Source organism: Polyodon spathula, chromosome 38 (genome assembly GCF_017654505.1).
Source record: "Polyodon spathula isolate WHYD16114869_AA chromosome 38, ASM1765450v1, whole genome shotgun sequence".
NCBI lineage: Eukaryota > Metazoa > Chordata > Actinopteri > Acipenseriformes > Polyodontidae > Polyodon > Polyodon spathula.
In genome coordinates this window covers 3,363,989-3,378,118 of record NC_054571.1, presented here as the reverse complement: position 1 = coordinate 3,378,118, position 14,130 = coordinate 3,363,989, and the positions used below count along the sequence as shown (strand labels likewise).

Below are 14,130 nucleotides of genomic sequence, written 5' to 3'. Positions count from 1 at the left end.
GTGAGCTGTTCACTTCTTTGTCTTAACAGGTCAGGTAACAGTTGGGTTTGTCTCGTACACCGGGATGGAGTCTGTCTTGGATGGGAGCTTCTATCCGAATCACTCTTCAAAAGGCTCTGTCCAATTAAACTCACCAGTGGTTACTGTGAGTGTAGGCTGCAAATACAAACTTTCAGCGCCTGTCAATTTAACCTTCCATCACAATGAGGTAGGGGGACATATGCTGAGAAACTGGGGGGGGGGTTACAACTCAACTCCAGTCTTATTTTTATTATATAGTGGGATAGAGGATACCCCATGAAATCCAACACCACAGAGAGCTATCGAATTATCCCAGGCTGGGGTTAAAATCCCCTACGAAGATGGTATGGTGGAGGAAGCCGTACATCTATACACATATCACATGTCGCATCTCTAGTATCTCTCAAACAGGTTTCAGTTTATAAAAATTGAGGAGCAGCCCTCCTTTTTATCAAAAGTTACTTGTGGGGTCCCTCAGGGTTCAGTTGTTGGCCCAATTTTATTTTCTCTTAATATGTTACCCAGGGTGACATTATGTGTAGACATGGCGTTAGTTTCCACTGTTACGCTGAATATACTCAGCTTTACTTGTCTCTCAAACAAGACTGTGTATCTGCTGCTAACATTTTGAATACCTGCCTTGCCGACATCAAGAAGTGGATGCTTAATAACTTTTTAATGTTAAACTCAGACAAAACAGAAGTGATGATACTGGGACCCCCGGAAAACAACTAGATTTAAAACCCGTTTTTATAATACAGATTATATATCCTAATTTATTTATTTACTTTTACATATTTTACTGTTTTGTTTTTATTCTTTTTTACTGCTTATTGCTGTTTTTGTAATATGTATTTATTTTTTTTTTTTAACTTTGTAAAGCGCTTTGTGGCGACCTGTTGTGCAAAGGCGCTATATAAAAATTGAGTGATTGATTGATCATACTGATAGCTCTGATTTTGAATTCCCAGTCGTGGTGGGAGACCTATGTTACTGACGTACTTGTTCATTTTTGAAAGGCCTTAGTATTAATAAATTATTACATTTGAATATTTCACTTTGTAAACAGATTCATTGTTGTTTTTATCATTTCTCATGAATATCCCCTTACCTGTATTTTATAGACTGAAGCTTTCATTATTTTACCCTGTCTTTAACGTAGACGCAGTCTGAGGTTTCAATCAGTCTTTATTGTATACAGCACCTTAACGTGCCTGTTCTTGAATATCTAACTAGTTAAAAAAAGCAGAAGAGCAGGTGATGTGTGTCTACTGGAAATACGAAGGGAAGGAAGGCTCCTGGTCCACAGAAGGCTGCACAAAGTTACACTCCAACCAAACACACACTGTGTGCAGCTGTGACCACCTCTCCAGCTTTGCTGTGTTAATGGAAAGAAGAGAATCACAGGTATTGTCATTGAGTGAGAGTAGGAATAGGAAACAGTAGTTCGCAGACAAACTACAATTAGCCAGAAGCCATTACAAAATGAGAAAAGACGTCTTGTCGATACATTTGTGAAAGAGTTTTATAAATAGAATTTTTTGTAAAGGGGTCGGGACCCGCTGATGGAGCACAGAGGGATTGCAATACGCCAGTCAGATTTGTTGGCACTCATTTCCACAATCTTCAGTAGCAATAGAGCCATTGCTAGGGTGCCAGTAATCTTAGACCCAGTATAGTGCCACACAAATCATTTTCACTAGACAGTCAGAAGGAAAGCACCTATGAGGGTGCAGCTGGGACAGCACACTGACTACAGCGTAACAGATTATTAGCATTAGAAGCCCTTTACGCCAATGATTTAAGTTGACATGGTAAAACTAGCTCCAATCGCATGATATAAACCCTATTCTTCCTAAGAGACTATGCAGTGATTCCGAAACATTTCTTGTTTTCAGATGCAAGATTACTATGCATTGTTGGTGATCGTCTACATTGCAGAGATAACATCCCTGGTCTGCCTCAGCCTTGCCGTTGTCACATTCCTGTTCTGTTGTTCGATTCACAATGCCAGTGCCGCCCTTCACCTGCACCTGAGTGTCTGTGTCTTCATGGCTCACCTTCTATTTCTGATTGGAGTGTCCAAAACCAACGAGGAGGTGAGTCACTGCTAGTGCAGGTCCTGGTGAATGGGATTCAATGTCTACCCATCCTTCAGATGAGACGTAAAACTGAGGTCCTATTGTAGGTAACTCGGCAGCAGTTATTGGTGCATAGTTCACCCCCTAGTCTCTGTACGTCGCTTTGGATAATAATGTTAACTAGTCCCTAACCCTAACCGGTGGATTTAATACTGCCCTGTTGTGGGGCATGTTCTCCTGGTATACCCTTACTTGTGTAGATCAAGACAGTCAATGGAGTTGAATGAATACTGTCAAGAAGATAATGCACCCATCGACCAGGTGTTTTGAGGAGCATGACAGAGACTTCAGAGATCTTCCAAGGCCACCACGATCCCTAAATCTCAATCCAAATGGATCGAATTTGGAACAAAATTGAATGATGCATCGCAATGCTCTGTCTACCTCTCAGCACCGGGTGCTTGAAATATTACTTCCAGCACCTTGTGGAGTCTTTGTCCGTGTCAAGGCTGTTTATCAGGGCCAACAGTGGCCCAACCCTAATGAAGTGTATAACCCGTGTCCCTATTTCACATAGTTTAATACCGTGGACTATGAAGTGGCTGTGTTCAGGTCCTGTGTGTTATTCAGCTGTGTTGATCCCCCTGTCTCTCTTCCCAGGTGCCATGCGCAGTCATAGCTGGGTTCTTGCACTACTTCTTCCTATGCAGTTTCGTGTGGATGTGCCTGGAGGTAGTGCACCTCTATCTGCTGGTGAGAGACGGGAAGCAGGTGAGGCCGTGCAGCATAGGAGGGCTGCTGGCTGGGTACGGCCTGCCTGCTGTCATCGTGGCTGTGTCGGCTGGAGTGTTTTCAGAGGGATACAGGATTGATATGTTGTGAGTATTAATTCAACCACGTCATTGTTTGGCACAGCAAAGGCCCTAGATCTCCTACAGTAGTAATACAGGGTTTTGTTTAACAATAGTTTTCACTCATTTTCTTTGTATAATATAAGTGCATTACCATACTGTGGTGTTCTATACTATCCACACTGCAGCTACCTTACAGATAAACACTGCACTGTTGTTTCCACTCCTTAGATGCTGGCTGAGCCATCACAGAGGGTTTGCCTGGAGTTTTCTTGGTCCCGTTTGTGTCACAATAGCTGTAAGTAGATCTATTTGTGGCACGATAATAAATTAGAGCTTTGTATCACCCTATAGAATGAACTAATGAAACTAATTGAATGAAACCTGTGTAATAATGTTTCGATAATATATTGAATTACATACCCCATTGTAGTTTTCCATATACTTAACGAAAAACTGAAAAAATTGAACAGTTTTACATTTCTAAGTTGAACATGAACTACTGTACTACATTATGGCAGAGTTGCACTTCCTTGGTCACCTGGAAAATGAAATTGTGTAACAGATTTCCTGAGCGTAGATTTATGAAATTACTGTTTAAATTATTCATTACATGCTGTGTCTCTAGTGAGTTTACTTAGCCCTGGCATGCAAGTGAAACAATCTCTATATCACAATGATATCCCGGTAATCTGACGATCCACTTTTATTGAGATCCAGCCTAGTTCTGTACTATAACTCAATCCGGTAGACTGACATTGAAGCTAATGCCTTCTTCAGTGCAAAGTGTTTATAGCATTAAATGACCCTCACTTCATTTTGTCTGTGCCCTGCAGGTCAACACCATTCTCTTCCCTGTAATTCTCTTGACTGGGCTTGACCAGAATGCTGATGAGTCAACAGTGAATGACACCAGGTGAGCATCTCAAACCCCCCATGGTTCTGAATTGAACTGTTAGTTTGCTGGACATTTTTTGTTCCTTTTATTGATGCAAGAATAAAATGAGAGAGAGAGAGATCTTCATGTTCCTGTGTTTTTTATATGTACATCGAGCGAAGTTGGCGACACAGTGAGCGTAGTCAGTTCCGTTAGAAATGGATAGATTCATTTGCTACACGAGGTAACGGTTGCAGGAACCAGCATATATTTACATTTACTGGATCCAAGACGACCCAAGCCCCAGTGCATTATTTATCAAACTAAACTCTTAAACCTGCAACATTGTAGATAAATGATGTCTCAAAGCATTCGGAATGTGAAAAAAAATCAATATCTCTAAGTACTATTAATTAAATTTGTGATCAATTTTTTTTTTCTAATTAAGGATCTCATGTGAAGCTTTATTTTATATTAATAAATGCAGTCTGGTTAAAGTGTTGTGGTGACTGGTTGAAGATTTGAGAATGATATAATTAATAAAATAGGTGGCTCTTTTGTAATTAGACTAAGCTTTATTACTGGCTGGAAATTCATAAGATATGTCCTACATCAGTTTTTTAAAATCTTTACCAATCATGTTGTGATGTATTGGATATAATGGTATTGAGAATATCCTTTTGCAATTTAATAAAGTTTTACCTAATTTGTAGATTTAAGTACACTAGTAATCGATCTAAATCTCTAATTTAATATGATTACATACGAAGATCAGGTAGAGCAAGAGAGCGTGCTCCAATTAATAACAAGGTTTGAACATATGAAGCCTGTCCAATACCTGCTTTCTAGTTTAAGTCTTGTTGTGATATGAGGTAAATGACTCTTCAAAAAGGAATTATAGCTGTTTTAGTGTTAGTCACGTCATTGCAAGTGAAACTATCCTGCAGATTATCATTAGTATTGTCCTCTGTACTGACCACAGGATCAGCCCCAGCTAGTACGCTGCTTTTTGTGTGTTGCAATTCACCTGACAGGTCTTGAATGCCGTTCAGTTCTAGTTGCCTGCCATGGACTTCAAGATCAGCCAAATTTCCCTTTTGCTTTTCTGGTGGCAATACACTGCTGTGCACTAGATGGAGCTGCTCTCACTAATATAAAGCTTACATTACATATGTCTATGAGGCAGCTAGAACTGAAGAGCAGGTGTTCTATGCACAGAATATATAAACTGGGCCAGCAAAGTTGAAAGATCACATTGTCAATTGATTTGAATGAAATGAGGAAGCCTGTTAGGTCCCGGCACTTAGGATTCTCCAGACAAACTCAAAGCCAGGTATCAGATTTAGAGAAAGCAGGTAACTCAGTATTAGAGCAACAGTAACCAGAACACTCCGAATGATTGCAAACACATAGTAAGGGGGATGTAAACAGCAATTACAAAATGACATTCCCGTTACTTACTGTGTAATGCCTTTTTAAACCCACACAGACAAGAGGCTCGTGGCACTTCCCATCAGTTTGATGCAGGTAACTCTAATCCAGCCTGTCCTGTGTTTTTCTTTTTCTGTAGACTGGGGATTTTCAAAGCCATTGTGCATTGCCTCATCATGGGCTGCAGCTGGGTGCTTGCACTCATTCCAGGAGTCACTTTCACACTGGTGTTTGCCATTATCAACGCCCTGCAGGGTCCCTATATTTTCCTGGTGCACTGTGTCTTGAACCAGCAGGTAAGTAATTGAGTGCCTCGTCCTAGTGTTGCCAAGCGTTCCACATTGTGCAGAACAGTCTTGGATCGCCTTGCTATTAAGGCTAGTCAAGGGAACAAACAAATGTGGCCTTAATAGGGGGTGGCCTTACTGCTGAAAGTTCATTAGTTAAAACAGAACTTTATTACAATGTTCTTTATTTTAGTTTTCTTTTATAAAACATCATGGTGACTCGATACGTTTGGTACTGCTGATGGTGGCCTTAATATTGGATACAGGGCCTTGATATTGAAGATGGCTTTATTATGTCAGGAAGAACCAACCAGGACTGTAAAATTAATTGTGAAGTGTCATTTTTGTTCTGGTGGCCTTTCGCAGGGTTTTATATAAAAGCTACAAGTAACAGGACGTACGAGTAAAACTTGGGAAGGGTCATTTACTGACCATCTTACCCCACTCAGTCCCAATGCTTACCACTCAGACTAGATCATCTTCAAATAAATAATCTTCAAGCTGACTCAAGTGTAGTCGTACCCAAACATCATTCCTCCAAGAATTTAACAGCAGAGAAATCAATGTTTTTTTTTAAGACTGTCACTGGATCCCTGTTGAATGTGGTACAGCCTGGGCAGTCCCTCATTGTCCTGGTATTTCTTGTCTTGTCCTCAGGTGAGAGTGGAGTACAGGGCGTGGATCAGCCGCCTCCATGGGCAGACAGGCAGCTACAACTTCTCATCTTCTACAGTTCCAATGGAATCTCTGAAGGTGATGCAAACTCTTAGAGAGTGGAACCACAAATGTTCTGCATTTCAATATTCATCATTTTATATTGTATGAAGAGAGACGTCTTGCAGGATATTATGAGCTGGTATGAGATAGAGAGAGGTTTTGGGCCACATCATAGTCAATTGCCCTACCTTATTAAAAATGTTTTATAATCTGTTAAAATTCATAATATATACAGAAGACTTTTACTCATCCAACCAATTGAATCCAGACAGTTTAGATTTAAGATCATAATCCATGACCAAACATCAGAGTCCATTGATAGCACAGCAGCCTGTGACAAACAAATAATTCAGTTAATCTTTAACTACTCGATTGGCTTTTTAAATTAAAAATCAGGACCTTAAAACAAGAAAAAAAACTGTCTTGTATAAAATCGTTGACTCCTTGTGTGTGATCTTATCCACTCCGAAGACTGTTATAAGAACATAGCAACACAGCAACGTAGGAACTTGGCAACGTAGGAACTTGGCAACGTAGGAACACAAACGTAGGAATGTAGAAAAATGTACAAATGTGAGGAGGCCATTCAGCCCATCAGTGCTTGTCCGGATTGATCTCAGAACTTTGTCAAGTTGGGTCTTGCAGGACGATTCAGCCTCCACCCCTGTGACGTTAGCAGGCCAGAAACACCACCAATACAACTCTTCATTTATTGTTTTATTACAGGAGGAAACCAATGCAAAATCTGTGCACTAATGCAGCTCTGAGCTCTCAGGAAAGAAAACAGGAGCGGAAATGAAGAAAGAAGATCTGCACGCTTTCAAATTTAAGAACATGTTAACACTAAGGAAAGTTTACAAACGAGGAGGCCATTCGGCCCATCTTGCTCGTTTGGTTGTTAGTAGCTTATTGATCCCAAAATCTCATCAAGCAGCTTCTTGAAGGATCCCAGGGTGTCGGCTTCAACATTACTGGGGAGTTGATTCCAGACCCTCACGATTCTCTGTGTAAAAAAGTGCCTCCTATTTTCTGTTCTGAATGCCCCTTTGTCTAATCTCCATTTGTGACCCCTTGTCCTTGTTTCTTTTTTCAGGTTGAAAAAGTCCCTTGGGTCGACATTGTCAATACCTTTTAGAATTTTGAATGCTTGAATTAGGTCGCCACATAGTCTTCTTTGTTCAAGACTGAACTGATTCAATTCTTTTAGCCTGTCTGCATATGACATGCCTTTTAAGCCCGGAATAATTCTAGTCGCTCTTCTTTGCACTCTTTCTAGAGCAGCAATATCTTTTTTATAGCGAGGTGACCAGAACTGAACACAATATTCAAGATGAGGTCTTACTAATGCATTGCACAGTTTTAACATTACTTCCCTTGATTTAAATTCAACACTTCACTATATATCTGAGCATCTTGTTGGTCTTTTTTATAGCTTCCCCACACTGTCTAGATGAAGACATTTCTGCGTCAACAAAAAGTCCTAGGTCTTTTTCATAGATTCCTTCTCCAATTTCAGTATCTCCCATGTGATATTTATAATGCACATTTTTATTTCCTGCGTGCAGTACCTTACACTGCAAGCTTTGGGTAGAAGGAGAATTTTCTTATTGAGTACTGATAATACATTTCTTTATTTCTATTAAATATTTCTGGAATGTTATTATAGATTTCAGTGAGCCACATTGTGAGTAGGACTTTTGGCAGTGATTTGGAACTTTTGATAAACCAGATTTTTTTAATGTAAAAATGTTAAACACTGAAAATAAAATGTTTTACAAATAACAAAGGAAATACTACTTTTTTTTCCATTGCTTTTCACCTTCCAGAATTGTGGAAGAATTCTGATAGTTGAAGAGCTAGTGCAGGCAGCTTTATTTTACAGTGTAAATCCGACCACGACACCTTGAGAGTAAATTATTTAAGATTTAAAATTATAATTGAAGTTCTTTGTTTGGCACATATGCAAGATTTGGCTGAGCGGAAACATTGATGGGTCGTCTGGTGTACTTGATAGATCGACCACGGATATCCTGTCAGAACTATTTTAGAGAGATGCTTAGTGGCACATTGACTTTTAAAAACTTCATAAACCATACCTATTTAACCACTAGCAACAAAGCATTGCTTGCAATGAATAAAACACTGATTTAGGAAGCATTCAAAATAATATTGATCATTATTGGTTCAAATCAATACCGAGGTCTTACTTTCAGTCAAATGATTTATAAATCGATTTAAAGCAGTATGGTTTATTAACTCATACTAGTATTCAATGGGTTAACATGCATAGATCTTTACTTCTAAAACTCACACAGTTATGTTCAATATAACACAATTATAGACGGGTCTTCAGATGTCTTTTGAGGATCAAGTCCAGTATAGTTATTATCGCAGTCTGGTCTTACTGTTCTCAAAGTGCGGTAAAGTTCTGTAGTTCCAGCTTGCTTGTAGATAGCTAGCTAGCTGCTGACATTGGGTGCTTCTCCTGGTCTTGTTTTGTCCTAAAGGAAATCAAAATGAAACAAGTGCAGCCTAGAGGCTGGCGTTGATCCACAGGGCATCTAGTTGAGGTGAATAAGGTGAAGATGAAGGAGAGAGAGGGAGACAGAGACCATGTTCTTTTAAAAGCAGCACTTCTTAAACACCTTTGCAGAGGTGTGTCATTGTTTAAATCATTGTCCAATTAAAGTGTGTCGATAAGGGATCAATCCTCCTTCCCATGTCTCCACCCATCCTATTGACTGTGATATTGATTATAACATAGAGGCTACTGAGAGGACACATTCAGGGGGTCTCAATGTCTGCCGTGTGTCACGGGACACATCCTCGTTAAATAGGCCATCGAACTCTCACGCTACTCCTGATAACAGAATTTACACTCTGGGACAAGTGGCAAGCCAGCTAAGAGGTTCTTCCTTGAAGACAGATACTGCTCGTGCTATACTGACTGCAAGCGTAGAATGACACATCACAGCACTATACAACTACTCCGCATAACCTCCCACCCTTAAAGGAATGAAAGCATGCAATGTTTTGATATTTTATTTATATACCCTGGGCCATAAATCTACTGAAGAATGAAACCAAACACATTTATCTAATCTTCGATGTGAATCAGCAGAAGTCAAAATGACACCATGAAATCTCCCAGCACTTGTATCCAAATAAAATGCACTTGCTACAACACTGATGCAGATTTTTTGTTCCTACACGATAGCTAGCATGTGAAGATAGTGTAGTGTATAATAAGCATCAGCATAGAATATGTGTCAATAGATTAGACACCTATGCACCTTTGGTGATATCATTTGCAACATTTTACACAATGCAACCAATCATATCTCCACTGTGGTGATATCGCTGCTACTAATTTGACACATACACTGTTAAGAAGGATTGTACATTGCAACTGTGCTGCATTGAAGACTATAGTAAAAACATCTGGAAGGTCTGCTGTCTTTCCTATCCTGACTGAAACTGACATGCAACATGTGCTGCATCTTTTAAATATTACACAATACATTTCAGGGACTCAACCTGCATAACAAATGAATCAGTCATGTGAGGGACAGCCCACTGACATAAAAGTGTGTGCTACAGCTGGCAGGTGTTTCCCTATATGTGGGTATAATTATGGGAGAGGGCTCATCCCTAATAGTTAGACAGGTGATGCACTCAATTTTGGGACAAAGACAAACACAGCCACAGCTGCATACTCAAGTTAGATTTTTGTTACCACCCAGGGGCAGCTATTACCTGCCTTAGACAGAGGTCGATCAACAGGCCTCGTATCAACTTGTGGACACAGAAAAAAAAAAAAAAAATTCTGAGCACGCTTCATCCTTCCATTGCCATCAGGAATGATGCAAAGATCCCAGAGACAGTAAAGTTTCATAATTCCACAAAGTTTGGAGTTCATATAGTAGATCAGACACATGACAGCTGTACATGTGCAAAATTTTACACAATGCAACCAATCATATCTCCACTTCCAACACCACCCTTAAGCCTGGTGTCCATCATGTGTACCAAGCAGGCTGCCAAAAACGTGTCACAAACAATCGTGGAGGAAAACAAACAATAACACCAAGTGAAAAGTGTTTTGCAACCCTGTTTTGCGCTGCAAATATCACAGTAAAGATGGAGGATCGTCTGATTATAGCAGTGCAGCAATAGCCTGTTCTTTATGATAAGCAGCACAAGAAATATCTCCATTGAGTAATACAAAGAAATTACACCTGTAGAAACGAGAAAACAGGAGGACGTGATCGGATTTCATCCACGGCCGCCTATTTAACAGCAGTTCCTATTCATAAGAGATCATTCAGAATTCGTTAAGCCCCAGCAATTTTCGTGTAAGAAAGCAGGTTTTTAACGAATTGAGAGAAAGGGTAACGATTACCTCATTGGCATAGTTTTCTTCGGTCCTGAGCATAAACCTGCAATTCATAAGAGTGAACGACAACAAAATGCTGTCGATAAGTAGGAGTTACTGAACGCTTTCTAAAGTCTAAACTAACGACAGCCTCAGCAGACTATTTTTTTTAAAGATTTTAGTTTATCACTACACTTGCTCCTTCTACAGTTTGGCATTCCCGTGATTAACACTGCCTGGTTTGAAAAAATAAAAAACACCTCCATGCTTGACAGTAGCTATGGTGTTCTTTTCTTTATACACCTCACCAGACTTTATCCAAACGTAACGACTATCAGCGTGGCCAAATAGCTCGATTTTTGTTTCATCACTCCACAAAACCTTTGACCAGAACTCATATCCATTATTCAAATGCCGTTTTGCAAGCTTTAAGCGATTGTCCTTGTGAAGTTTTCCTAAGAGTGGCTTTTACCTTGGCCTGCGACCATTGAGACCTTCACCATGCAATACCCAGCCTGTGGTTGAAATGGAAACCCCATTCCCACTTGCAGACAGTTCACTTTGAATATCTTTGGCAGTCAATCTCAGATTGCTATTAACCTTCCTCACAATTCCTCTACTTGTTCTTGGTGAAAGAACCTTCTTTCTTCCAGACCGAGGGATCATTGTGATAGCACCATGAGTCTTGTACTTCTTGACAACAGAAGCAATAGTTGAAATTGGGATACTCAAATGCTTGGAAATCTTCTTCTATCCTTGTCCAGCTTTATGACAATAAATAATGTTCTGCCTAAGGTCTTCAGATAGCTCTTCACTTTTTCCCATATTGACTTATTGGTAATGACAGTAATCATCCTATGTCTTACCCTTTTATACTCTCTAAGAATCTTCACCTACAATCCAGCATTTCCTAGAATTAGGTTCTGCATTATCATATTGAAATATCTAGCACCTTTTAGACAATACTATCACAGCATCAAAGGGTATGAATACTTTTGAATTAGCATTTTTGGAGTTTTGCAAAAAAATAAATAAATAAATGCTGAAATCAATAAATGTAGAAATCTATTTCTTGTAACTTTTTTTCCCCTCATCTACAAAAGGAAAACATTTGATAGATAAGATTTTTCCTAATATTCTTTGTTTTCGAGAAATTTCTAGAAATTATACATTTCCATTGGGGTTTGTAAACTTTTGACTACAAATGTATACATAAAACGTAAGTAGCCTATATGATAATATTGAAATATTTTTTTACAAACCATGAATATTAAATTAAAAGTTGAACAATATGTTTTTTTGTTGACTGCTAGTTAAATGAATCAGTATCTACTCTACTTACAAACCTGAAAATGTTTCCCTTAATCCACCCTATCATATGATTTTAAGCACACAGCTAAACCTTTAGTGAATGTACAAAAGCAACAAAGTCATCTTTCTAATAAACTGGTATAAGGTATCGCCAAACAGAACTGTGTTGCCCAAACCAGTGTAAGAGGTATAGTGTTACAGGGGTCGGGGTTGAAGGTGGGTGCAGTCGAGATCACATCACTTCTCTAATATCTGAAGAAAAATAGCCAGATACATTTTTGGCATACTTTGCATTTGTCAATGGTCGAGTAGCATCACATACAATGAAGCAAGGAGTCAGAAAAGTTAAATCACAAAACAATTTAAAACAAATACCAAACAAATGTTCCCTAAAAAGAACCGATACATTTTCATAATTTGATATATCAACCACAAAAAAAAAAAAAATGCAAACAGTTAGCAATGGGCAAAATGATTTTAAGTCTCTTTTCAAAGAAATTGCACAAAAAGGATTCTTAGTAGGCTTTAACGAAAATAACCAATAACACTGTCAGTGACTGGAAAGCGTGTTTACAGCTAATCTCTGTGAATGGGTTTTGCTCCCAACATTTTGGACACAAATCCTGCTCGCTCTTAAGTGGATGTAATAAATGTAACTCCCTTCTTTCTGACAGCAGTATCTAATACAATCTGAATGTAACTCCGTTCTTTCTGACAGCAGTATCTAATACAATCTGAATGTAACTCCGTTCTTTCTGACAGCAGTATCTAATACAATCTGAATGTAACTCCGTTCTTTCTGACAGCAGTATCTAATACAATCTGAATGTAACTCCGTTCTTTCTGACAGCAGTATCTAATACAATCTGAATGTAACTCCGTTCTTTCTGACAGCAGTATCTAATACAATCTGAAGTAATCTGAATGTAACTCTGTTCTTTCTGACAGCAGTATCTAATACAATCTGAATGTAACTCCGTTCTTTCTGACAGCAGTATCTAATACAATCTGAATGTAACTCCGTTCTTTCTGACAGCAGTATCTAATACAATCTGAATGTAACTCCGTTCTTTCTGACAGCAGTATCTAATACAATCTGAATGTAACTCCGTTCTTTCTGACAGCAGTATCTAATACAATCTGAATGTAACTCCGTTCTTTCTGACAGCAGTATCTAATACAATCTGAATGTAACTCCGTTCTTTCTGACAGCAGTATCTAATACAATCTGAATGTAACTCCGTTCTTTCTGACAGCAGTATCTAATACAATCTGAATGTAACTCCGTTCTTTCTGACAGCAGTATCTAATACAATCTGAATGTAACTCCTTTCTTTCTGACAGCAGTATCTAATACAATCTGAATGTAACTCCGTTCTTTCTGACAGCAGTATCTAATACAATATGAATGTAACTCCGTTCTTTCTGACAGCAGTATCTAATACAATCTGAATGCAACTCCGCTCTTTCTGACAGCAGTATCTAATACAATCTGAATGTAACTCCGTTCTTTCTGACAGCAGTATCTAATACAATCTGAATGTAACTCCGTTCTTTCTGACAGCAGTATCTAATACAATCTGAATGTAACTCCGTTCTTTCTGACAGCAGTATCTAATACAATCTGAATGTAACTCCGTTCTTTCTGACAGCAGTATCTAATACAATCTGAATGTAACTCCGTTCTTTCTGACAGCAGTATCTAATACAATCTGAATGTAACTCCGTTCTTTCTGACAGCAGTATCTAATACAATCTGAATGTAACTCCGTTCTTTCTGACAGCAGTATCTAATACAATCTGAATGTAACTCTGTTCTTTCTGACAGCAGTATCTAATACAATCTGAATGTAACTCTGTTCTTTCTGACAGCAGTAACTAATACAATCTGAATGTAACTCCGTTCTTTCTGACAGCAGTATCTAATACAATCTGAATGTAACTCCGTTCTTTCTGACAGCAGTATCTAATACAATCTGAATGTAACTCCGCTCTTTCTGACAGCAGTATCTAATACAATCTGAATGTAACTCTGTTCTTTCTGACAGCAGTATCTAATACAATCTGAATGTAACTCCGTTCTTTCTGACAGCAGTATCTAATACAATCTGAATGTAACTCCATTCTTTCTGACAGCAGTAACTCTTTTACAGTCTTGCCTTCCGCCTCAGGGCAATGT

The 14,130-nt window shown here is 38.8% G+C and overlaps 1 protein-coding gene across 1 annotated transcript; it reads left to right on the top strand.

Annotated features, from left to right (window-relative positions):
- The first annotated feature begins 33 nt into the window (after window positions 1-33).
- LOC121304510 (adhesion G protein-coupled receptor E3-like) lies at window positions 34-7,185 on the top strand. The gene is made up of 9 exons (XM_041235675.1): window positions 34-208; window positions 1,258-1,428; window positions 1,920-2,120; window positions 2,763-2,980; window positions 3,185-3,251; window positions 3,790-3,869; window positions 5,401-5,557; window positions 6,206-6,301; window positions 6,992-7,185. Exons 1-9 carry the CDS (start codon window positions 65-67, stop codon window positions 7,019-7,021), a joined length of 1,164 nt encoding a protein of 387 aa, XP_041091609.1. The 5' UTR covers window positions 34-64; the 3' UTR covers window positions 7,022-7,185.
- Window positions 7,186-14,130: the final 6,945 nt, after the last annotated feature.